The sequence below is a fragment of the Juglans microcarpa x Juglans regia genome, chromosome 7D (genome assembly GCF_004785595.1).
Source record: "Juglans microcarpa x Juglans regia isolate MS1-56 chromosome 7D, Jm3101_v1.0, whole genome shotgun sequence".
Lineage (NCBI taxonomy): Eukaryota > Viridiplantae > Streptophyta > Magnoliopsida > Fagales > Juglandaceae > Juglans > Juglans microcarpa x Juglans regia.
The window spans coordinates 23,466,634-23,493,716 of NC_054606.1; the positions used below are offsets into that span (position 1 = coordinate 23,466,634).

The window sequence follows — 27,083 nt, forward strand, 5'->3', positions numbered from 1 at the left end:
CCTTGTCATATTGGTTAAAAATGTGCAAAGTGGATGAATGCGGAGATAGAATTGAGGCCAATGTGAGATTGCTCATGAATTGTTTGATTGAGCCATACCACAAGTTTCATGGGCTAGGTAGTGAAAGATCAAGTATGGCCTATCAAAGTTCCTCAAGTATTATTGGTGAAGACTTAGACTGTGAAGATTTTGATAGAGCTCTAGAGCAATATCTTGAGGAGCAAAATAGTTTGGTACTTAGCTCGGACATGGATAGTTATTTGTCGGATGTTATTGAACCAAAAACACCCAAGTTTGAGATTTTGACTTGGTGGAAGAGGAACTCATTTAGATATCTCATCATTGCGGAGATCGCACGTGATGTATTGGTCATCCTTATTTCCACTGTCACATCTGAGTCCACATTCAGCACCGGTGGACGTGTAGTGGACCCATATCAAAGCTCAGTACCACCAGAGACTATCCAAACATTAATCTGCTCACAAAATTGGTTGGGTTGTAAACCAATTAATTCTTGGGAGATGGAGGATCGTGTAAAAAGCGTTGACATCTAAAGTAAATTATTTGTTAATTTTGAATTTTTATTACTAACTTATCAATTTAACTATCTCCACATTTTTTCTTCTTCTTAAGGTAACCCTCCTCCTTCAACTTCAGCAACTTACATATTCTACTTGAAGATATTGAAGAATCCCTTAAAGGTGTCATTTGAGAGTTTGATAAGGTGCCTTTTATTATTATTACCAGGTGGGAGAAATATATTTGTAAGCTACTGTCATGAGTGATATGGCACAAAGATCACTTTTGTTTAATATATATATATGAATATTTTCAAGTCAATGAGAACACAAAGATAACTGATTTTCATTGAAGGGCACAAACGCTGAGTGAGAAAAACTTTCAAAACAGCTTGCTGGTACAAGGAGTTTTGTCATTAGAATTTGCCAACAAACTGATTCTACTACATTAATAGAGTTATAGTTATGATTGGTTAGCTAATTCTTCTTTTTGGCTCTGTCTATCCTCTATAGTTACTCTTGGCAGGTCCTTCCTTTTTTCTTGAAAGTTCTTCCTCTAAAAGAAGATCAAATCCTCAAGTATTTGTTTCATTTCCTAACTGCGATGTAAAATTGGCCAATTAGTTATCTAAATTCTTGCTTTTTCCAAGAAGTGATGCCTTTGCGATTTTATGTCCCCTTGTTAATGTGAGCAGATCCTCTCTCTAGTTCTGGAGTTGGTTAATTTTTTTGTTCAAGTAGTATTAAATAAGAAAAATAGATGTCTACAAAATTCCTGTTAGGTTGGCATTTTTATACTTCACCAATGCTTACCTCTAGATTTTGTTTGTGATTGTAAGGTTTTGGTCCTGACATTGTACACTTAATTTGATAGATATTGCTTCAACTTGTGTTGCAGATGAAAGAAATCAAATTTTCCTCCAATTTCATATTCAAGATGTGAAGAGTAGTAGCATTATATTAGCCTAATTAGTTATGATGTATTATTATTTATTTTTTTCTTTGTAAATTAATATTTTTCATTGTGATGTAACAACAATATTATTTATTTTGTATTGTTATTTATTTTGTTTTGTTAAAAAAGCTTTTAAAAAGTGTTTAAATTATTTTTTTAAAAAATCTGGGCAATTTAAACATGATCTCATAATTTTTTATTTTTTATTTTTTATAAAAAAGTGCTATAAAAATATTTTTTAAAGTTTAAACATTTTTTTTAAAAGTATTAATAAATCCAGATTAAAACTGGTTAAAATTCGGATACCTATATTTCTAGCCAAAAAAGGAAAAAAATCCATATATCCGAATTGAATCCAGTTATCCGTCTGGATTATTTCCGGATTAATCCAGACGGATTATTGCCCGGTTTTTAGAATCCAAATTTAGAACCAATTATGGTCAGATATTCGGATCCGATTGCACACCCCTACCATAGAGTGAAACAATATAAAGCGATAATGAAAATGGCCCACCATACATATGCAAGATATGTCAGAACGATTATGTTATGGTTCATATGTTTTTTTTAATACACATATGTAAGATCGTATGCTACATTTTAGCATATCCCGAAATGGGTAGTATTTGTTTCAACTTTAGACTATGGAAGCCAGGAATTGAAGTCAATTCCTATTCCCAAAAAATGTAGACGTATTGTGCTTGTCTTTTCTCCATTTACCACCAACTAGGAACCTGGCAAGTCAAAACGCCTGCCCATTCCCATAGATTTTGAAAGTAAAAAGCAAAGCTCCCAAAGTGGTGCTCCTTTTGCTTCCTTGGCACCTCTCCAATGGAGACCTCTGCCATGTCCAAGGTCTCAGCTCTTGTACATATCAACCTTGCCACGTAATGCTTCATTAGGATGGCATTCGTAAATAAACATTATTGGTTGCTTCTGAACATCAAGTCTTGATTATACAACCTTGAATATCTGCATGCAGATATCAAGCCAACGAAGGTTATATCATTATATTATCCGGAGTCTAGCAATGTGGTACAATTGACGAGCTCAATGTGTGCATGCCATGATAATTCATGGCATAATGGCAGATTATTTTCCTGCAAATGCATAGCATGCATCCGGGTTATCCTGGTCATTGGTGGAGGGCTCGACCTCTATCCAGCTAGATCCTGCCATCTTTTTCAACCCCATGCATCTCATTGCATCACGTACCTTACTAGAATCTTCCCATCTATCAGAACTAGCATATGTGTTTGACAATAAGGCAAAAGTCCCAATACTGACACCTCTTGTATCAAGAAGGCATTGCCTGATCCGTTCAAACATCTTCTCATTCCGATGAACTCTACAGCCATTAAGCAAAGCTCCCCAAATTGGTCCCTCAGCTTCCACAGGCATCTGCCTGATGAACTCCTCTGCTTCCTCCAATAGCCCTGCACGCCCATAAATGTCTACCATGCAAGCGTAATGCTGCATTTGGGGCGTGATCCCGTAAACATTTTTCATGACTTCAAAGAACATCAGCCCTTTATCTACAAGCCCTGCATGGCTGCAGGCAGATAACAAGCCAATGAAGGTTACATCATCTGGAGGAACTCCAAGAACTAGCATGAGCGAGAAGAGCTGCAAGGCTTGCATGCCCTGGCCATTCATAGCCATGCCACTAATAATGGTACTCCATGATATGATATCCTTGCAAATAAGCTTGTTAAAAACCTGAATTGCCAGACTCACTTGCCCACATTTAACATACATGTTAATCAAAGCATTTCCCACATTACCCTCCACTGATATGTCACTTCGCGAATCAATGTAGGAGTGCACCCATTGACCCAAACTCAATGCACCAATCGAAGAACATGCTGACAATACACTGACAATCGTGGCCTCATTAGGCAGAGCTTCCCCCACTTCCACCATTTCCTGAAAAACCCTCACTGCCTCTTCACTAGATCCTCCCTGTGCATAGCCACTCACCATTGTGGTCCACGAAAACACATCTCTATTAGGCATGTTCACAAACAGGTACTTTGCGCTCGTCAAAGACCCACATCTTACATAGAAATCCAGTATCACATTACTCAAAATAACGTTGCTTTCATCCATATTCCTCAAAATATATCCATGAACGGCTTTACCAAGCTCAACTGCTCTCAGGCTAGCACAGGCAGACATAACACTAACAAGAGTAGTAGAATTGGGCCTCACATCCATGGAAGAAAACTTAAAGATGGCTTCCTCTTCAAAACCGCACTTAGAAAGCCCCGAAATGATTGAAGTCCAGGAAACAACATCAGGAGAAGATATCGAATCGAAAACCTGGCAAGTGGACACGACGTCGTTCCCGACAAGGTAGAAATGAAGCAAGGAGTTAGATATAAATATATCAGAATAGTGACCAGACTTGAGAACTCGTGCATGGATTTCAAGGCCCTTTTGGCGGGCATGCAACAAGGAACATGCCTTGAGGGCATAGGTGAAGGTGTAATGGTTGTGGGAGGATGGGCGGTGGAGCATTTGGTTGTAGAGAACAAGAGCATTTTGTGGGGTGGCTGAGTTGGTGAGAAGCCCTAACAAAGGATTTAAGAGGAAGGGTTGAGGGTTTTTGAGGAGTTGAGCATGGATCTGGTTCAGTTGTTTTGGGGTCAAGGTGGGCATGGGAGACTTTACCAGCATGGTATATATGGGAGTGGGTAAAAGAAGCCTGCCCAATACAAGTTGTTTCGGCTTAAATAAGGCGTGAGTATTTACGGGCGTTGCCTACCAAGAAAATGATGTGAAGGCCAGATAAACAAGCCTGCCCAATACAAGTTGGAAATCTCAATGTTTTTACAACGTTTTTGTGACGCCCTGTATCCTGGGGTGAATCCTTTTAGCCTGAAATCCACCAAATATAAAACTTAGATACAATAACCCTCCAAAATCAAATACTTCAAACATCCTTTCAAAGAAAGTAAACTCGACACTACTACATATTCTCTAAAATCTCACAAATCTACTTATGCCACCTAGCACTTGTCTCACCTTTCTCTTCTAATCTAGACACGTGTCATTTATTCCAATTGTCACAATTATCAAAGTTATCTGGAAAAAAAAAAAAAAAACAGTAGAGATAAATGGGTGAGTCCACCAACTCAATAAGCAATTAACCTATATAATAGTGGGTAAACATGAACTAGTTATAGAATGCAAAACAAAAGCAAAGTCTCAAAATAGTAGAGCAGTATTTCAGAAATATTTATTTACAATAATAATATAGACAAAAGACATTTGACATAAACATAACTGAAACAACATCACAAAAGAATAGATACCATGCTTACCCTTATGGTAGGGTTGTGCTATTTCCAGCGGCAAACCGGACATAAACAGAAATGAACTCTCCCCCTTTTAAACTTGGGGCACCAAGGGTGCACATATGAAAGACTCACACAAAAAAACCATTTTGTCTCCAAAGTGGGTGCACTTAGAAACAGAGATGTCGGTACCAACATAAATAACAGATGCCATAGTTTTACACCCATAGTAAGGTCAAAACAGAAGCATAAATGAAATGTCATGCTAGAGGGTTTTTGAATGCAATATCATATCATAACAGAGTACTGAGCAGGTAAATATCATATAATCGTATAAAAATTTTAGACTTCATATTCGCTTTTTATGTAGTTGAGAATAGAGTACCAAAAATACTCATGTCTACATAAGTCATGATACAAATATTTTATTTTCTTGTTCAAATACAAAGAATATTGTAGAAAATGACCGAGGTTGTTTTCAAGACAAAAATATGCAAGTTCTTCACAAAATCAATCTCAGTTAGTTTTTAGGCAAAGTCTAGCATAGGAGCACCACTTACTTGAAGTTTTAAATATCTTTGAATTGCCTCACAATAGTGCCATGCGAAAATCTATGGACACCTTTTTTTTTTTTTTTTTTGATAAGTAATAAGTAGATTTTATTCATACAAATGAATCTATGGACACCTAACATAATTAACACAAACTATGTTAATAGAATTAAATTAGCACCTCTAAAATAAGACGACACATACTAAGCCCTGATTTGAAATGAGTAGGGGTGTAACAGGTCTGGTCCGGTCCGGTTTTTCGGTTTTATACATACACACATATAAAATATGGGGTAAGCAGCTATAACCATATATATATATGTATATATGGGGTAAACACTTGAATAAAAATATTTACACATTTGGGATGCTGGGAAAAAACAGAAACATAAAGGATCTGGCATTCCTGGGAAATGAATAAATCAATGTCTTACTAATCTACGTGTAGGATAGAGGTAAGTCACACAAGTCTTGCCTATGCCTACATGATCATTCCCCAAATGATAATTCAAATACCAACCTCAACATATATAAACACCTAGTTCACATAAGCCAAGAGATGTTTTTTGTGTTTCATAAAGGTTTCAACACCAAACCTTTAATATTTTTGTTCTTGGAGAAGCAGAAAACGTGAGGCAAATCAGATGCAATTATTCTTTTTTTTTTTTTAAGTTATAAACCTCATAAAACCCTAATTAGTAATAACACAAACCCAATCACAAAACCTTAATAACACAAACACAATCACAATTCACAAAATCTTAATAACACAAACCCAATCACAAAACCCTAATAATACAAACACAATCACAAAAATCCTAAATTTCGGATTCAAAAACCCTAATAAAACCATCTACCAGATTTGAGATTTCAAAGTAATTTAAAAAACACAAAAATAAATTACCGTGAGGTGAGGCTGAGGGTCTGTGCGTGGTGAAGCCGAGTATCTGTGCATGGTAGCACTGGTAGGCTACGGCTACGTTATGTGTGACGGAGAGTGAGGTTGAGGGACGAGAAAGTGAGGTTAAGGAAGAGAGACGAGAGATGAGAAGTGAGGCAGATTGTAGAGAGATAGAGACGAGAGAGTGAGGCACTAAGGCAGCACCAGATTGGTTGAGTGGGGCAGATTGCAGAGAGACAGAGACAAAGACAGAGATGAGAGAGTAAGGCAAAGACGAGAGAGTGAGGCGACAAAGACGAGAGAGAGGTAGAGACGTTTGTGCGTTGGAGACTTAAGTGATTTTAGGGTTTATTCGAGAGGAAACACTAGAGAGGAAACGACACCGTTTGCCCAATGTGATTCTGTTTTTCTTTTTTAAATGATAATTAATTTTTTTAATCGTTTGGAAAATTGATAATTATAATTTATATATATTTGTAATACATTTAATAGACTATAGTGATTTAGTTATAGTGATTAGTATTAGTATATCTATATTAGTATTAGTTATAAACTTATATATTAGTATAGCTATATAATATATTAGACTATATAGTAGTATTAATATTATACTATTAGTATAGTTATATATTAGTATTGGTTATAAACTTATAGTGATTTAGTAGAACTATATTAGTATAAGTATAACTAATACTATATTATACTATTAGTATTAGTTATAAACTTATAGTATAGCTATATAATATATTAGACTATATAATAGTATTAATATTATATTATTAGTATAGTTATAAACTTATATATTAGTATTAGTTATAAAATTATAGTGATTTAGTAAATTAATATAACTATATTAGTATAAGTATAACTACTAAGCTTAATTATATTAGTATAACTACAAAACAAATTACAAATATTCATATTTAAATTTAACATTTTATGTCATAATTTATAAATTATAATATAAAATTATTTCATATATGATATAAAATTATATATATTATATATACGACTTTCACATATAATTATATATTATATATAAAACTTACATATAAAAAATATTTTGTATAATATTAATTTTGTATAAAATTTATATATAAAATATTAATTTATATATATATATATATTTCTCCAACCGGTCCAGGAATCGGACCCGTTCCAGTCGGTTTTCCTAATATAAGAACCGGCCCCGGACCGGACAGGTTCAAAATAAGGTTGAACCAGTCTGAACCTGTCCAGTTCGGTCCGATTTTCCGACCTAAATTTATACCCCTAGGAATGAGAGATGAGTTGAGTCTCGGTAAAGTCATCTTCAATCCAAACAACAATTACTTCATTTTCAAAAATGTTTTCACATAGGTTCACTAACGATAAACAGTTCAGATACAGGCAATCGGGGGTGGGGAACCCTCAGGAAATCGGACGACGTGGCATTATGCCACGTCAGTCGAGATATATTAAAAAACATATATATATATATATATATTGGAAGGCGTCTTCGTCTTCGTGAAACTAGAAAGATCCAAGCTGTACATATAAAACCCTTTCTACTGGAACCTGCTTTCTTTATAAAAAACTTACTTTTTTTCGTCATGTAAAAATATTACTTTTTCTTCATAAAAAATCCAAGCCAAACATATAAAACCAGAAAGAGCAAGCCACATCGCCTTTCCCACATTGATTGGGTCATCCCCCTCAACTGGAACTGCTACATGCACTTGCATCCTCTACATTCATTGTAAGTGTAGGTCGGTGCTATGGATCCCATCATCAATCTCCTTGAGTTCCTTGTCATCATTCTTTCACTACCATCCTAAAGGCTTCGAAAGGTATAAAGCAAGAGTTCAGCTTTAGAGGTTTCAAAAGCTTACAAATTTACTCTTGGTAGTGGTTGTTCTGGAGCAAACCGAGTGGGTCTTCCAACTTGCTACAGATGGTGTACAGAGCTAACCAAGTTGGTTTTCCAACATTTTGCAGATGGATCAAACCAAGTGGGTATTCCAACTTGCAAGTAGATCTTGTGATGTTGCGATGTACACAAATGCTAAACAATCGGATGTTTGCGATGTGTAGAGGAGAGAAATGTACAGAGAGAATGAGAGAAAGGAGATGGTAGAAAAAAATTAATAGAAAGAGAGGGAACGAAATGAAAAGGAAATGCAAAAAACAAAAAAGTTATCATCAAAAGGAGCATCAGTTACGTGGGGTTTCCCAGCCCGGTCGTAAATAGAGTTTCTCAACGACAAAGGGCGTGTTATGCTTTTCACTTTTCAGTCTAATTTTGCTTTTGCAGATGAAACAGAAAACCCAGCTCCAGATGAAAGTGAAAGAGAAAGGCTCCCTGCGTGATCACAGTGCCGATCTCGTTAAATAAAAATTTGATATAAAATCAAATTAAAGTTAAATAAAAATATTAATATTTTTTATTCTTAACTCAAGATTTTATAAAAATTTGATATAAATATTTTGAGTTAATAATATTTTTTATATTTTATTTTTATGTTAAAAATTTGAGTTAAAATTTTTTTTATATAATTTGATTTTATAAAAATATTGACAAGGGTTGTAATCGAGCATAATCAAGCTGGTCTTTGGCTTGCGAGCTCGGCTAAAGTTAAAATAACCAAGCTCGAGCTCGAGATTTTTTTTTTTTTTTTGTTCGAGCTCAACTCAATAAACTAAACTCTCAACTCGAGCTCAAGCTCATCCCACAAACGAGTTCAAGTCGAGTTGAGCTCGAGCTCAAGCTCGAATTGTTAATTTTTTTATTTTTTAAATAAGATTTAATAATTAATAAATTAAATAAATAAAAAAATAAAAGATCTAATATTGAATTTATACAACTAACAAGTAGAAACTCTATTGAATTATAAAATTTTTAAAAAAGTTATAAATAATTAATATTTAACTAGTTGATATTTATCCAAAATAACTATCAATCCATTATCTTTTAATATCTAAATATTATTTAAATATAAATACTTTTTAATTTTTAATTTTTTTTATCTAATATGTGTAACCAAGACCTAAAATTAACAAAGGAATGGAAACTCGAAATTTCTATATACCTTGAAATTATTTTAGGTTTCAACCCAACTTAGGAAAATTAATTAAGGATATGTAATTCAAAATTTATGCACAACAGAATAAGAATTATGCTAAACACATCCCCAAAATTTTTTGCCATAATTTGTGATACTTTAATAAACCGTGGGCCACACCAATCAAATTACTGATTTTAAATTTTGAGTATTCGGAACGGTGCCAAATAAATTAATTCATAAAATAGACAACAAAAATAAGCTCCCAAACCAGACGCCATAGCTATTTTTTGAAAAGATTAATAATAATTAGTAGAGACTTAGCGCTCGTTTAAATTTAAAGATGAGATAAGTTGAAATGATTTGTGAATAGTAATTAGATTGTTGAGCTGAGATGAGATGAGATTGTTTTTGAGAATGTTGTGGGTTTGGATTAAGAAGTGAGATGAGATGGTTTTAACTTTTTAGAGATTTGATACATGTGGTCCCACCAATTATAATTTTGTTTTATAAATTAACTTTTGCACTATGCACGTATCACATGCACCACACTGCATGCACAATGGAATCAAAAGTGCACGTAACACCGTGAGCCTCCAACCGTGAGCTCGGTGACTATCGTGGCTTTTGCCGCAATGGGAATGGTCACTGATCTACAAAAGTCATGCTCGCCGTAGCCCTGAGCCACGGTGGCCATGAACATAGAGTGCATCCATGAGGGGAAGGGAGGGCAGCGGGTGCACATTGTTGTGCACCCAAAGAGGCCCTCCCCGTGGCTTCCGTGGGCGGGCAGGGTGACAAACCAGCCAATACCAGGATGACTGGCATTTTCTGTCATCGGCAAGGTATTCGTCAACCGCCTAAGCGATGTAGTCACTGGCAACTTCCCCACCGGTTGTTTTCTAGTTGAGGTTGCCAGTGGGTACAACTAGACATGCCAGCGTTTTCAATTGCCGATGTGATGGTCCTTGGCAACAAAAAGTGCCGGTGGGACCTTCCCCACCAGTTGCACAACAGTGGACTCCGGATCTCACCACCCTCCTTCGGCCACGAGCTTTTTGTCCACGAAGTGGTCGACGCGCTTCTTTGCAATGGAAGGCCCTCACCATACTATCTTGCCACCCTCTCTCGTTCACGGCATGCTTACTTGCCACTATGACCATTTTCTCACCTCACCACAGCTGGTAAGCTTCTTGCCCAGTGGACTCCATCACCGCGAGAACTTCACTTTATCATTAGTGAAGTGAAATGATTTTCAATCTGATGAAGTAAAACAAAGCGTTTGGATTAGAGAGTGTCTCTCCATACAAAGTGTGAAACCATCTCATATCTGAATCCAAACCACGCCTTAATAGATTATTCGACAAAATCTGATTAATTTTTCCGTCATAGACAAGAATGATACCTCATTCTTACTACTAGAGACTGAATATGATACAAAAAAAAATAATTTGGAGAGACTTTCTTCCCCAAAATAATTTAGAAGTTTTTAAAGTGTACATTGTTTTTCTAATTTTCAACTTTCTCAAGAACCAAACAAATTAACAAAAAAAGGAAAAAAAAAGAATGAAACTCAAGAGATCCATAAGTAAGGAGGGAAATGAGAAGCCAATGAAAAATTAATACTCAAGAGCTTAACCTAATCCAAACAAAGAAATCTAAGGAACAATAAAAAAAATATTAAAAAAAAGTGGAACTTGGTGATATTTCGAAAACAAATAAGACAGACAGGTGAAAATTACATGAGCAAATCAAGCAATAGAGCTGACTCGAACTTCAAGCAAGCTGCAAGATGAAGGCCTGTATCGCATATAATAGACTACAATAAATAAAGAGATAAATAAATAAATAAAGCAGAAAGGGAAGACTCAAAGAACGTACTTGAGCTTTTCTTTTATGGATTGGATAGAGAAGTGAAGGCCACTTAACCTTTGGAATCAATAAGAATATGCATGAAACGACGAGCGAATAGCAGGGCAGCACAACGTGAGGGAGAGGATGCGATTTGAGAGAGAAGGAGACCAAGAGAGGTGGGAGTGGGGGTGGGGTGAGGCAGAGGAAGTGAGGGAGGCGGTCGTGACTCGTGAGAGAGAGTGAGAATCTAAAAGATAGTTATGAAACTAGGGTTAGCGTATTCTTTTAAGGTTAAAAATGTTATAATTGTAATCTTGAATAAAAAACTTAATGGGTCACTAATGGATTAAATAGGTTAATCCGTTAGTGATCTGTTAATGAATCGTATCTTAACGAATCAATTCGTTTTGACCCAAATTCACTAATATCAAACCCAAAACCATTAATTTAATGTCGTATTTGTGTTGGATTAACAGATCATGTCAATCACTTGGCGTAATGAATATACTATAAGATTTTGTTTTAACTATGGATTAGGCCAAGGCCTATAATCAGGCCCATATATAAGGGTTAGGATCAGTTCAAGACTTTTAGTAAGGTTTCGAGATAGGTACAAGTAGTGGTGTACCTGGATAAACCTCTCGACTCCACTAAACCGCCAAACCTTCCCATTTGTCAAAATACACACATTCACTTGCTGAAAACTTTGTCATCTCATCTCTGAATCCAAACCACACCTTAGTAGATTATTCGACAAATTCTGATTAATTTTTCTGCCACAGACAAGAATAATACCTCATTCTTACTACTAGAGACTGAATATGATACAAACAAAATAATTTGGAGAGATTTTCTTCACCAAAATAATTTAGAAATTTAAAAAGTGTACATTATTTTTCTAATTTTCAATTTTCTCAGGAACCAAACAGACTAATAGAAAAAAGGAAAAAAAATAATGAAACTCAAGAGATCTGCAAGTAAGGAGGGAAATGAGAAGCCGATGAAAAAATAATACTCAGGAGCTTAACCTAATCCAAACAAAAAAAATCTAAGGAACAATAAAAAAAATATTGAAAAAAAGTGGAACTTGGTGATGTTTCAAAAACAAATAAGATAGAGACAAATGAAAATTACATAAGCAAATCAAGCAATAGAGCTACTTGAATTTCAAGCAAGATGAAGGCTCGTATCACATATAATAGACTACAATAAATAGGGAGACAATAAATAAATAAAGCGGAAATGGAAGACTAAGGAACGTACCTGAGCTTTCTTTTATGGATTAGATAGAGAAGTGAAGGCCAATTAACCTCTAAAATCAGTAAGAATATGCATGAAACGAAGAGCGAAGAGCAGGCCTGAATGGCGTGAGGGAGAGAATGTGATTAGAGCAAGAAGGAGACCGAGAGAGGTGGGAGTCGGGGTGGCATGAGGCGGAAGAAGTGAGGGAGGAGGTCGTGACTCATGAGAGAGAGTGAGAGTCTGAGAGATAGTTAGGAAACTAGAGTTAGCTTATTCTGGTTTTAAGGTTAAAAGTGTCAGAATTGTAACTTTGAGTAAAAAATTTAACGAGTCACTAACGGATTAAACGGGCTGACCTATTAGTGATCTGTTAATGAATCGTATCTTAATGAATCAATCCGTCTTGACCCAAATTTACTAACATCAAATCCAAAACCATTAATTTAATATCGTATTTATGTTGGATTAACGAATCATGTCACATTATCAACCCTAGAACTGAGTAGGCGTAATGATATTATATATATACTATAAGATTTTGTTTTAGGTTTGGGCCGGGCCAGGGCCTATAATCAGGCCCATATAAAAGGGCCAGGATCTGTTCAGGACTTTTAGTAAGGTTTCGAGAGAGATAGGTACAAGTAGTGGTGTACCTGGATAAACCTCTCGACTCCGCTAAACCGCCAAACCTTCCCATTTGTCAAAACACACATTCACTCGCTGAAAGCTTTGCCACCCAGACAAAAAATGGTGGCTCTGGAGCTCTTCCACTCCTCCGCTCTCTCTAAAACCCTTTCCCTCCTCTCCCCATTGGCATTTCCCAAATCTCCCCTTCCTCCCTCCCTCTTCCCTCCAACTCTCCGCTCTCTCTCCCTCTCTCCCCTCGCCTTCTCTCTCCCAAAACGTTCTTTTCTTCCCCATTGCCTTTCCCGCTCCCCTCACGCCAACCAACAGCAAGAAGAACAAGGAAAAGAGGAGCTAGAAGAAGAGGAACTCGAAGAATTCGGCGAGGACGAGGAAGAAGGCGATGAATCCAAAGGCGAGGATTTTTCGGATGTCGACGTCGATGCTCTCGAAGAAGAAGCGAGATATGCGTTTCTTCAATACTCTAGCTCGTTGTCGAATGAATTGAGAATCGGTTAGTCAGGACTTTACGTTCTATGTGATTTGAGCATGTATTGTGCGTGTGTGTGTGTGTATTCATTTATGCTTGTGTTTGTGTATGTGAGTTGATTTCAGAGGACGAGGCGGATGATCAAACCCGCAGGAATAAAAAAGGGGGATGGCGTGAAACTAGGACTACAAGTGTTAGTAGCATCTTTTTGACAAGCTGTTATCGTAATTTTTGTCTACGTGAAAAACTTGAGAACACAAAGTTCCACTATTTGCATATATCGCTTCTATTTTCCGTGATATTTCTGAAGTTTACTGCTGAATTAAAAAGAGAACCACAAGACCTTTCAAGTTCGAGTGATGGAATTTCTTTTTTGATTTGTGGAGTGATGGAATTAAACTGATATTTCTTGATGATGCTCAATGGGAGCTTTCTATTTCGAGTAGAAAAGGACAATAGTAGTTGCTTGCTAAAATTTAAAAACTTGACGTGCAGATCCCCGACCATCTTCTTCCGAGGGTTACAATTGTTGGAAGGCCAAACGTTGGTAAATCAGCATTATATAATCGTCTTGTCGGGGTATTCAATCATTATTTCTGGCTCCTGACTTTCCGATTAGTATTGTTAGTTTTTCCTTTTTATGAAAACAGAAATATATTGAGATTTTTTTTTTTTGATAAGTAAACAAGTATTATTAATCCAAGAATGGGCAACAACTGCCAATTACAAAAGTCATTATGCCCTATCTACGTAGGCGCATTAGAAACTAAGAAATCATGAAGGTCCATGTCATTAAAGTCCACAGTAATGGCCCAAGTACAAAGAGTTCTAAAAAATAAAACTTTTAGCTCCGCCACAGATCTCACTTTGTCTTCAAACGTCCGCTCATTGCGCTCCTGCCCCAAACACCGCATAATACAAATAGGGATCATCTTCCAAACCGCTTTGATCTGTTGTACACCTTGAATGGAGGTCTAGCATGCCAATATTTCCACCACGGTTTCCGGCATAACCCACACTAGATCCATTCTTGTAAAACCTCATTCCAGAGAGTCCTAGCTGCCTCACAATGTGAAAATAGATGATTCACCAGCTCACCCCCTCTTTTACACATGCAACACCAATCTGCAATGATTATCCTCCTTTTTTTCAGATTATCTGTAGTGAGAATCTTGCCTAAGAAAGCTGTCCACACAAAGAAAGAAGCTTTGGGAGGAGCCTTGTGCCGCCAAAGCCTTCTCCAAGGAAACTGTACCTCAGGTTCTTGTGTGAGGACCTTATAAAAGGAACGAACAATGAACACCCCTCTCCGTGCAGGAATCCACCACAAACCATCTTCATGCTGGATATTCGGACGACAAGAATACAAGAGACTATAAAAATCTGCAAAACTCATTATCTCCCAATCCTGTGCCGCCTGATTGAAATTGATATTCCAATGAATACTCCCTCCCCAGATTCCCATAACCTCCGCCATTGTGGCATCTTTGGCACTTGCGATCAGGAAAAGTATAGGAAACAAATCTTGGAGAGCACTGTTGCCACACCAAGCATCCTTCCAAAATCTGATCTTGGAACCTGTACCCAACTGAAACCTAGTATGATGATGGAAGACCTCCCACCCTCTTCTTATATGCTTCCATAGCCCCACTACATAGGCGCCTCTATCTTCTGTACTACACCAACCCTCCCCTAAACCACCATATTTGTTCTCGATCACAGTTTTCCATAAGGCTTCTGGTTCCTTGATATATCGCCACAACCATTTGCCAAGTAATGTCCGATTAAACAACCTCAAATTATATATTGAGATTTCTTAAGGAAAACCTTCTTACAACATCAACTTATATAATCAAAGAAGTATTGCCGAATCTCTGATTAGTATAGTTGGTCCCTCATACTCCCTGAACTCACATTGAAAATTACACATATATGTTTTCACATTGTGATAGTTGACTTTCTTCTTTTTTTATTAATATAGGGGAACAGGGCAATCGTGGTGGATGAACCTGGAGTTACTAGGGATCGATTGTATGGTAGGTCTTTCTGGGGGGAGCATGAGTTTATGGTAGTTGATACCGGAGGTGTTATCAATATTTCAAGGTCACAGACTGATGTTATGGAAGATTTGGCTATTACAACAACCATTGGTATGGATGGGATTCCACTGGCCTCCAGGGAAGCAGCTGTTTCCAGGATGCCAACAATGATTGAGAAACAAGCTGCTTTAGCCGTGGAAGAAGCATCTGTCATAATATTTCTTGTTGATGGACAGGTATTTTGTGTTACCATGCAATTTATATAAAGTGGACAGCTGTCGTCTGTTTATCATTTTCTTCAAACTCATGAACGTCTTCTCTGAAATGTGTATGCTTATTAGTACTGGAAAGGGTATATTCATTTTTGACATGCTTGGAACTTTGAACTCTACTGGTGAATGAGTCTATCATATAATCAGTTCTTTTTGGTGTAGGAACTTGATCTGTTAGGCAAAAATTAAGGTTTGTTGCCAAGGAAGTGATCTCTTTGTTTTTTTATCAGTAAGGAAGTGATCTCTCTGTTGAAGACTACTTCCCAAGGTGAATAACATCTTGACATATCAGAGGGAGCTCTTTTCCCCCTCGAAAGGTCTTATAAGAAAAAAAATTCAATCTACAAAGGTGTGATGAGTTAGTTTGACTTTCAAATTCTTGAGGGTGGTAACCAATACTACAAGCATGTCGTAGATGAAGGTCGGCTAGCTGTATAATCAGGGTAGATTTTCTGTGGATAATTTGTTACAATCTGTAAGGGCTTAAACGTTAGCCAGATGCACAAATTTGCAAGGGGCATTTTGGGTATAAAGAGAGCTACATTCCCCTGATAGATCAAGTTTCCAATGCACGCTCCATGCTCCATCATGCCTTGAAACTAAACCATCACTTATAGGGGGACTGTTAATTTGAAGGTATATTTGTTCCTTATCGTATAAGTGATGGTTTGTTTCTCTCTTTTCTTTTTTCAAACAAACAATCGTTCTACTCATCTGGAAAGTTTTGTTTATTCCCCAGTTATTGTCTTTTGAATGGGCAAGCTAATCTAATTTTTGTACTACAAGGAATTGATGATAATGCTGAACAGGCAGGTCTGACAGCAGCGGACGAGGAAATTGCTGACTGGCTGCGGAAGAACTACTCAAATAAGTTTGTCATTCTTGCAGTTAACAAGTGTGAATCTCCACGTAAGGGAATGATGCAAGCATCAGAATTTTGGTCCTTTGGGTGAGTTTTTCTTTTACAGAGAGTATTGGAATTCTATCAAATGGCAGGCGCGTATTAGTTAATAATGTGAGTTGTCTATTTATAAAACGATGATTCATTTCGTACACATATATAATGTAACAAGGTTGTGGTTATATGTGTTATTGCACTATTTTATGACATATGTGCATGATTGTGAAATTACACCTTAAGCACCAAGTAGCATCAGTTCTTGTGCTTCATAAAATGTGATAACATCAAGCCTGTACTGTTACTCCTGACACTTGAACTGCATTGCTTTCTTAATAAACACAATGATTTTTGTTTCGATACCGTCTTGTAGTGCTATTTGATAGCACTCTCTGGGTTAACATCAAAATCTGTCAATTGGTTGAGCTTTGTGATATTTGATCGATGGAGTAATGCTGTTCTTTTGCAATTTTTTTTTCCCCTGGGTAAAAGTCACTTATGCATTTAAATGGGAACTGATTTTTTTGACAGTAAACAGCTTCCATCTTAAAATGCATAAGAAACCACAGTTATCTGTCATAAAGCTTTCACTCTTGAGCGGGTTTTTTTCAAATCTTCATTTAGTTTGTCTGCTGTACTTTGTTGGTTTTGCTGGAGGGGGTCTCAATGATGACAATTGTCAAAAGAAGAAGGTGGGCAGAGAGAAGATTGTTTTTTCCATTTTTTCTTCTTCCTGTGATTGTTTTTCAGTTTCTGAAAATCTGTTCCTTAGACAAGCACAGGAAACGGTATTAGGACTAGATGTCTTTCCTCCACTGAAAAGTGGCAGTGATTGATACTGATGACATAAGTTCAATTAGGGGTGAAAATTTTTCAGTCCAGACTGAATTCACTCCTAGTCGTCTCAGTCCACACTGTCTCTAAAATTTGGTTTTAGGTCTGGTCCCGGGGTGTGGTTTTTTGGACTGGACCGGGCGGAAACCAACCAAATCACTTACATTTAAATATTTTTTATGTATAATGTATTATTTTATATAGTAGTTGTATAAGTTAATTATGTAATTTTCTCTAATCTATCAACATTGACCATATAAAATGTAAAATAATATATGCTATCAATTAACTAATATATCATATGATAATATATGTTATTATATGTGGATACATACTCTACGAAAGTACTAAGTAAGTAACTATTAACATCATAAATATATTATATAATTATAATTAATTATTTTTTAATTAGTTAGTTACATACCACATTAAGAGCTCACTTAATTTTGATTTTACTAATTTAATTAATTTTTTGTATTAATTAATCTACCAAAAAAGAAAAGATGAAAAAAATGTTCTTATCTCATATGGACCGATTGGGACTGACCAGACTGGTAGTGCTTATGGTAATTGGTCCAGTCCGGAAAAAGGGTGGACTGAAATTTTTGGTCCATGACCCCACCCCGTACTAGACCGATTACACCCCTAAGTTCAATCACTCCGGGTATTCTAATAATCACTTTAAGTGTAGTCCTTTTGTTATTGTTGGATATGTTGTGTTTCTAATGATGAATCTTCATTTTAAATGGTTGTACAACTCCTTGCTAACAGTAGTCATAAATATGATCTTCTCGTTACATGGATTTTTTTGGCAGACTTACAGGTTTTTCCAAGACAAGTTGAGTGACTAGAAATTTAGGGGGACATAATATCATTATTTTGGTAACGAAATTCAAGTTTCTCCATTTCAATGTCAAAGTAATGTCTCCAAGTGCTGATACTTGCATCTTTCATTATTAACACAATCTGTTTGTATCATTAGCATTGTAGCATATATGTGGTGGACTTAAATTCTCTGTTTCTTCATGAATCTGGTTCTTATTACCTCCTTTTTTGGTTGATCAACTAGGTTTTCCCCACTTCCAATATCTGCTCTTTCTGGGACGGGAACCGGAGAACTTCTTGATCTTGTTTGTTCAGGACTTCAAAAAATTGAGGTTCGTCCATTGACAAGTTGAACTATGAATGTTGTATTAGTACTGAGTTTTGATCAAATTGGCTATCTTCAACTGTTTAACATCTATTGATTATGGTTAAAGGATCAATGTTTGGGATCTTTTCATGGTAGGCGTGTTGATGGGTACAAGTCTTCTGTAGCTTGCAATTTTAAAAATATATTGCACCTTCTGGCCGTTAAAAACTGTAATGTACACACTTGCTTCTCTTCCCTCTCCCCCCTTCCCGAAAAAAAGGGAGGAAGAAAAGAAGATATAAGCAATTCATAAGCCTGTACATCTCGTGCATTTAAATTGTTTTTTATTTATTATATCATCTGCTTATTCTTGTATATAGGGTCCAGAAAATCTTGAGGTAGAAGATTATGTTCCTGCAATTGCCATTGTCGGCCGACCGAATGTTGGTAAGAGTAGCATTTTGAATGCATTGGTTGGAGAGGATAGAACAATTGTTAGCCCAATCAGTGGTACTACTCGTGATGCTATTGATACTGAATTTACTGCACCAGATGGCCAGGTTTGATTAGTTTACAATTTCGATTTGTCATTGACCGCTACTACAGTTGTGTTTCTGGTATTACTTTTTAACTTCTGTATAGCTAGGTGTATTTTATTATAAGTATGAGCCAAATAATCCATATCATTTTTTCATACCTCCATGAATGGAGATTTCAGATTCTATCCTATTTATGCGTCCCAATGTTGGGAATTGCTATACCTAAATACTGTAAAGTAAATAGGACATTTCTAGAATATGCTTATAATAATTTATTTTGGGTTGCACGTTGATGTGTAGCTGAGGCCCTTAGCTGGTTATCTCAAGGTTTTCTTGTTTGTTTTTTCTCGTTTAATATGGAAATATAAGAATGGGTCTTGCTTATTGAGTAATATGATCTCAAGTTTGTTGGTTTGCATGAATTAAAAATGTATTGTGCTATCAGACCAGTACTCTTTATGTGCTTCAATATGCTTGAATAGGAGACTAAGACCTGTAAATCTATGAATCATCAATCAAAGTGAAAAATGTTTTTACTAAACTTAGATCTCACTTACTTTAAAATGTTTGCTTGTTTTCAGAAGTTCCGGCTTATTGATACTGCTGGAATCAGAAGAAGGGCTGCTGTAGCTTCTTCTGGCAGTATGACAGAGACTTTATCAGTGAATCGAGCATTTCGTGCAATCCGTCGTTCTGATGTTGTCGCTCTTGTCATTGAAGCCGTGGCTTGTATCACAGAACAGGTACTTTGGCCATGTATCTTTCTGGGTCGTAAGCTCCATAATGCTGTAAGAACATACTTAGGTTTTTCTGCCATATTTTATGTCTATGGTGGATTTAACAGGCTGTAGGACAAGCCCATGGGCTGTCTGTCTTATTTTGTGCTGGGAACTGCATTTCACCTTGTTGCCGCATGTGCTAAAATAATTGTGCCTGTCACGAATTGATCAAATAAAAAATCGTGCTGGGAACCACAGGATATCCAGGATCTATTTTCCTTATGTTAGATATTGTGTGCAATAGATTTTTGCCGCTCCTGACCTGAAATGTGATGTGTGTTCATTTAATTTCGAAATTATGATGTCATTTGAAGTGTATTAGGTGAAGGTAGATCTTAATTATTCAAACATATGAAGTGTTTATATCATATTTTTGGACGACAGGAGAATTTTGCTTCCATGTGCATGAAACAAAAAAATTGAGGTATGCAATGAATTTTATGTTGCTATGGTTCAAAAGGTGATGAGCAATAGAGTAAGAACACTCCTGGAAACAATGCATCTGTAATTAAGGTTTTGGCATGTGCATCCCTTGCCAGTATTTCCCTAAAATCCATCATTTTTAATGTTAATCTATCTTGTTATATAAGCTTGTGGGCTTACTATTGTCTATAAGCTTAACACACACTAACATCCCCCATCGTGTTTTATCCTGTCCAGCAATCTTGGTCCAAGTCTAAGGCTTACTCATGCAGAATAGATGAAATTATCAGAAAAAGATGTTTCCTATGATTTGAACACAAGATTGAAGAGATAAGAAAGCTCGGGTACCATGTTTTGGAATTGAAACATGAGCTTTGTCAACTGCCAACTCCATATGATATCCCTCTCGAAACAAACTTCCAATTGAGGAGAGTCGGCCATGGAGTTACCGGCTTCTCCATATTTATCATAATAAATTTGAATTTCAGATTGCCCTTGTGAAGACATTACTATTTTGACAGAATGTAGAAAGAATGGGGATTCCATCTACGCTTCTTTTAGCACTTATGGCCATTGTTTCCAAACCTGTTCCATTGACCAAAACAGGAAGAGTATGCTAAAAATTTTGCGTTGTCAGCACCATCGGCCTGTGACTTGTCATATATGAAACCAAGAAAATTAAAAAGTTAAAAATTTCATCAATTATTTACAGAAATGTTAATCTAATCAAGTAAGGATGGCATGAAATAATTCAAAATCTGTTCTAAAGAGCTTGTATGTAATGCTTTATATGTTAAGTGTGTATACTCAATAAATTTCGCGTGTTCTGAAAGATTCAATTGCCTGGCCATCTCTGGGCATTTCTTAACAGAAACCTGATTATCATGGTTATTGGTTTTTTTTTTTTAGTTGGGTTCAGGATGGTCAGAAGATACGAGTGTTTTGAAAGTAAAGAGTTCTCTTTCAAAATACCTAGACTGTATCATAGTTCACTACACAACCAACCTTTGATGCGTAATATTGGTTATTAGGTAGGATTCGTACCCTGTCATGTATGGTTTTAAACATCAAATAGAGAAAGAAAAGCAGATATGGCAGTTGAAAATGTTGTAGACGGCCTCTTTCCCTAACCAGTGACTTTCTTACCTTGCTGTCCACTCTATTTATTTGTTTTTGCCTCCTCAAGAACTCATTGATGCTGCAGAGAGTTGTATAACTTGTATTTGTTCCTTTTTAGTTGTTTTAGATTTGTATATAAAAGAAAGTTATTTTTGAGTGCATAGACTGCCCTTCTGATTTTTTGAAGTCTAGGTTTTGCTCCTTTGCCTTCTTATCAGGTGACAGGCTTGATGTTTTCTTTTCACCAGCAATTGATTTTTAATTATATTGTATTGTATTTCCTGAATGGCTTAGGATTGCAAGATTGCCGAAAGGATAGAAAGAGAAGGGAAGGGGTGCCTGATAGTAGTTAACAAATGGGATACAATACCAAATAAAAATCAGCAGACTGCAACATACTACGAGCAAGATGTTAGAGAGAAGCTCCGTGTTCTTGATTGGGCGCCTATTGTTTATTCAACTGCAATAGCTGGTCATAGTGTTGAAAAGTATGTTCAACTGAACTATTATCTTTGGTTTCATTGTACAGTCCAGTTGCATTGTTTACCAAATTCCACCCTCAAGTGACCCCTATTCTCCGTTGGTCACTCACTCTCAGAAAATGTAACACCCCTAGGTACTGATTGTCATGTACATTTGTAGCTGAATGCCCGGTAAAGAGATTCAACATCTTGAAAAAATACCTAATTTGTTTAATCATCAAAACTAACTTAGCATAATAGAGTTTCATAATATAAAGCTAAAACACACAAATAATATAAACTAGTTCTATGTACCAAAATCACTTATTCAACTGTCTGATCGTAACTAGACCCATGTGGTACTAACACTCATTCAAGGTCCAAGTCTCTAGAAAAATAATCTACTCCTGGCACTTTTGCTCTGTATCCACACAATCATCATCTGGGACATTTAAAACATGAAGACATAGAAACAAATGAGTCGAAGACTCAGTAATAGCACATCATTCTGTAAACTTAGCTTAGCTTAACATTAGACTTAATTTCGAAAACTCTCATACATCTACATACAATGCACATAGCATATAGATCATTCATTAGTAGCATAAGCAGAATCAAACATAATCATGGCAATACATGTAACATGAATGCATGAATAACTGACCCCATGCATTTCCTATCATTCGTGCATAACTTATTCATCTTGTCTTTCACTTACTTAGTGGCCATCATAATAACGTATGCGCATCAGTCCAATTGTCGTTGACCGCATAAATCGTAGCATAACATATGGTGAACCATGTTTAGGTCCGTGGCACCACATAATTCATATGGTGAACCACACTTAGGTCTGTGGCACCGCAAAATTCATATGGTGAACCACGCTCAGGTCTATGGCACCTCAAATATCATAGCATACATATGGTGAAACACGCTTAGGTTCGTGGCACCGCATAATTCATATGGTGAAACACGCTTAGGTCCGTGTTACCGCATAAAATCATAACATAGCATATGATGAAGCACACTTAGGTCCATGTCACCAATTACATTATAACATACTTATGGTGGACCACGCTTAGGTCCTTGGCTTGCACATCCACCCATAATGTAAGGCCAATCTTAATTTACTTATCTTTCACATGAATTCTTACTTATCTTATCATGATGCATATGAACATTTTGATTTCATGACTTTCATGGCGTATGTTACTCATATGCATGACATATCATTGATCATGGAATATTAACATGAATTTTACATAATTATATCATAAACTTCATAACATGACATGAGCATTACATGGCATAGCATAACATAAGCATTCCATACATAATGTAACAGACATACCATTCAGCATAACATACGCAAGTGCATCATACACATGATCATAATTCACTGAGGGTTCATAAAGAGGGGCTAACCTTGAATTAGCCGTACATAGCATACATAGGTGAACAACTCTTTTTCATGCAGACTATAATAATTACAGCACACATAAAAGTTATGATCTACTTACCCTTAGTGCTGCTTCCTGGATCCTACTTCGTAGCTTGTTACTGAGAGAAAAGGGAGGTGCGACGGCAGGTTTGGGTGCCCGGACTGAATCGCAAAATTCACGGTGGCTTCCTCTCTGTGCGATGGCAAAGTTCAGGACAGCGAGTCTGATGGAAAGTGGCTGACTGGCGGTTTCTGTGGCTGCCGAGTGGTCTTCCGACTTTCTCAGGTGGCTGTGGTTTGCTGTGAGAGTGGGTTGGCTGGAAAAATGGAAGTCTCGGGTTGCTGTGATGAAAGAATGGTAGCTTGGTTGTGGCTTGTGGCTTGCTATGGGAAGAAATTTTGATTTCACTGAGATCAGGTTCTGGCCGTGAGGGCTTGCTGGCGTGAAGGAGGAAATTTTGTGGAGGAAAGAGAGGATTTATAAGTGAGGGTTTTTGGCACTCAAATCCTTCGGTTACCAATTAGGAAATTATTCAAACTAGGAAATCATTAGAGGGATATATGGGCTTGAAGAGAGTGGAAGAATCCCACTCGAATAAAATTACCACCTCAACATAAAAGCAGATTTTATTGAAAATACTAGAAATACTACTAATAATAATTATTATTATAAAAATAATAATTCTAAACCCTAATTTAGACCTCTGTATGTTACAGAAAAGGCATTACGTACATGAAATATGAGTGTCTTTGCATAAAAGGTCCCAGGGCCTACATTGATCGCCTTATCCTCTTGCCGAATGCAGGATCATTGTCTCTGCTAGTACAGTTGAAAAGGAGAGGTCAAGAAGACTTGGTACTTCCATACTAAATCAAGTTGTACGGGAAGCTCTAGCTTTTAAATCACCTCCAAGGACCCGAGGTGGCAAGAGAGGACGCGTTTATTACTGTACTCAGGTACCTTTTCTTTATGCTAGAACTGAGATACTGAACTAAATTTTGGCAAAAACTAGTTTCGTTCAACTCCTGCTATAAGGCTCATGCCTCATGGACCTCTGGCACTGCCCTTTCCAGCAAATTTGAAAATAATTACTAGATTACCCATACTTTAAAATCCTAGAAAACTTGATTAAAACTAAGCCAGAAAATTTTTTATGCAAATAAACATAAGAATAAGACTTTGTAACTAAAACAGCCTAACAAGGTTGCCAATTAGACCCCACATTGAAACTAGGCCAAAATTCTAAAATCTTTCTGCATTTCATCTCGTTTTATCTTGAGCACTCTGTTGTCTAATCAGAAAAAAGAGTATTTAAGAGGTGACTGGGGTTAAGGCTCACTTTCCAAAGAACTGGAAAGCAGAGTGCTACGCCGGGGTGGGGCTGATTGAGTTGTTTTATAAACCTTTTTCTTCTATACTGCCGAGAATGTAATTTAAGAAGTAATCATATCAATGAACTTGGTTATCCTTTGTATTTTACTTGATATACTTTTTCAGGCTGCCATAAGGCCACCCACATTTGTTTTCTTTGTTAATGATGCAAAACTTTTCCCTGAGACTTACCGGCGCTATATGGAGAAGAAATTGCGTTCAGACGCAGGGTTTTCTGGTACTCCAATTCGGCTTCTTTGGCGCAGCAGAAGAAAAATGGAAAAAGATGAAGGTCAGTAGCAACCTTTTTGTAATTACATGCTTGTATCTTTCATGTTTCCCCCCTCCTCATCTCACTCGGATCATATTTTTGCTGCCATGCCAACCCTTTGGGTATAACGTTGCATGCCCTCTTCATTTAAAGGTTTAAGCACGAAAACAATTGCCTATAAATTGTTTTCGTACTTAAACAATTGTGAAGAACCTTGCAAGGGATGTGAATTTAGGGATTTTTTCTTTAGCTCTTTAAGTTTATGGGTGAAGAACCTTTTGCAAGGGATGGGAATACTTGTAATGTTTTGTTTTAATTTTGTTTTTCTTTAGCTTGTATTTAGGTATAATCACTTGTATACTTCCTGTGTACTTGGCTATGCCTATTTACTTGGAATAAAATTTCTTATTACCTATAAAAAAAAAACAATTGTTTTTGTACAAAACCTATAGGCAAAAGCCTATAGGTTTTGTTACTTGTAAAAAAAAACAATTTATAGGTTTTGCATGATTATCTTTTGACTCCCTGTGTTTTTAATTCTATCGTTTTACTCCCTAGGTTTGACAATTTTGTCAATTAGGCCCCTCCATCAGATTTCCTCTAACTAATCTAACAAAATTGCTGGGCATGGGGCAGATGACGGAGGGATCTATTGATAAAATTGCAAAACTAGCAGAGAAAAACGAGAAAATTGAAAACCTAATAAGCATAAAGATGGGTGTGCAAAACCCAGAGGTTGGTTTTTGTATTTAAAGTTGGGAGCTTTTGATGATTCCATAAACAAAGAAAACCAGCGTATGATACATGTGGCAGCACCTCTTTTACACAAATCTGCCAATGCACAGACTCACAAGAGCATGATTTTGCATGTCCTTTTTATGGTATGTGTTTCTTTCAGTTGGCATGAGAATGCTGGCCTGTTATTTATGCACGTATGGTTTTGCATGCATGCCTGCTTCCATTTGTATCACGTCATGTTAGGTGATGATCCCATTCTTGATAACAGTGATGATACACATACAATCTTTTCTACAACCCCTTTTGCAACTCTTTTTTAAATAGACGGCAATTATGTAGAATTGAAATTCTCATTAAAAGAACTTCAGTATTTTTTGTAAAGTTGCACTACTACATTGCATAGTTATAAAAGAGTCGAGCTACTCTGCCTCCCAGAGTAGCTTGCTCAATGTGACTGCTAGTTCAAATGTTTGTTTTTATTTTTTTCTCATTTTTCTTTTCATATTTTTTAACATATTTAAATATTTTTAAAAAATAAAAAAAACCACACCAATACACTAAAAATCACTTTCTTAATCATTAAGTAAAAAAAAAAAAAAAATTAAAAAAATTAAATATGCAAGTGGTCAAAGTGAGGTGCCAAAGTGAGGAGGCAAACTAGCATTTTCCGTTATAAAATAGTTGTAGGAATATCATTATTCTTCTTGATACTGTAGTTTGTGCCTTTGAAATGTCTTGTAAAATGGAATCAGTTCCGTTTCCTAACGATTTTTATTATTTCCAGAAGAAAGAATTTTACTTACAATTATTAAAGTCCCACTGAAATGTATAATGAAGTTTAAACGACTATGGTTTTGTTTACAGGCAGAGCTGCAACAAGGACACAAGCAAATTTTGTTGCGCGTGACGGAAATTTGGCATTAGCTTCATGACTAAACAAGATTCTTCCCATCCCACACAACCAAGCTTTTCCTCCCCCTCTCCCTGCTGTTGAGTAAAAAAAGGTTGTTTCCAAGGAAAAATTCCAATGGTTGATTATTGAATGGTCGAGGAGAATCCGGAAAGCTGCTTGTAAATTCCCATGCGTCTCTTGCTGATTGGGAATGGGAGTTAATTATAATTCTGCTGCGAAAGCAGTAAAATAAAAGGAGTGACAGTGCTTGCTCTTCTCCTGATTAGTGATGCTGGTCATGTGAGCTTGTATGTAAATCAGATATTTAAATCTATAAGAAAGGAGTGGCTTACATTATACCAGGTACATTTGATATGAAATAGCCGATTATTCATTAA

The 27,083-nt window shown here is 36.4% G+C and overlaps 2 protein-coding genes across 4 annotated transcripts; one reads left to right on the forward strand and one right to left on the reverse strand.

The window, feature by feature from the left end:
• Nucleotides 1-2,343: 2,343 nt before the first annotated feature.
• Nucleotides 2,344-5,525, reverse strand: LOC121239558 (pentatricopeptide repeat-containing protein At1g08070, chloroplastic-like). Its single transcript, XM_041136823.1, has 3 exons — nt 4,800-5,525; nt 4,501-4,560; nt 2,344-4,353 (listed from the first exon to the last, which is right to left on the reverse strand). Exon 3 carries the CDS (start codon nt 4,150-4,152, stop codon nt 2,566-2,568), a length of 1,587 nt encoding a protein of 528 aa, XP_040992757.1. The 5' UTR covers nt 4,153-4,353; nt 4,501-4,560; nt 4,800-5,525; the 3' UTR covers nt 2,344-2,565.
• Nucleotides 5,526-13,017: 7,492 nt separating this feature from the next.
• On the forward strand, nt 13,018-27,083 carry LOC121239329 (GTPase Der). 3 transcript variants are annotated; one of them, XM_041136553.1, is made up of 12 exons: nt 13,018-13,499; nt 13,601-13,668; nt 13,971-14,054; nt 15,457-15,750; nt 16,596-16,735; nt 18,588-18,675; nt 19,031-19,210; nt 19,771-19,932; nt 21,805-21,998; nt 24,219-24,369; nt 24,911-25,076; nt 26,658-27,083. In XM_041136553.1, exons 1-12 carry the CDS (start codon nt 13,109-13,111, stop codon nt 26,723-26,725), a joined length of 1,986 nt encoding a protein of 661 aa, XP_040992487.1. In that variant the 5' UTR covers nt 13,018-13,108; the 3' UTR covers nt 26,726-27,083. The 3 variants fall into 3 exon arrangements, with proteins under 3 accessions (XP_040992487.1, XP_040992488.1, XP_040992489.1); XM_041136555.1 differs by having other exon boundaries at nt 13,419-13,499; nt 13,971-14,022; XM_041136554.1 differs by lacking the exon at nt 13,971-14,054.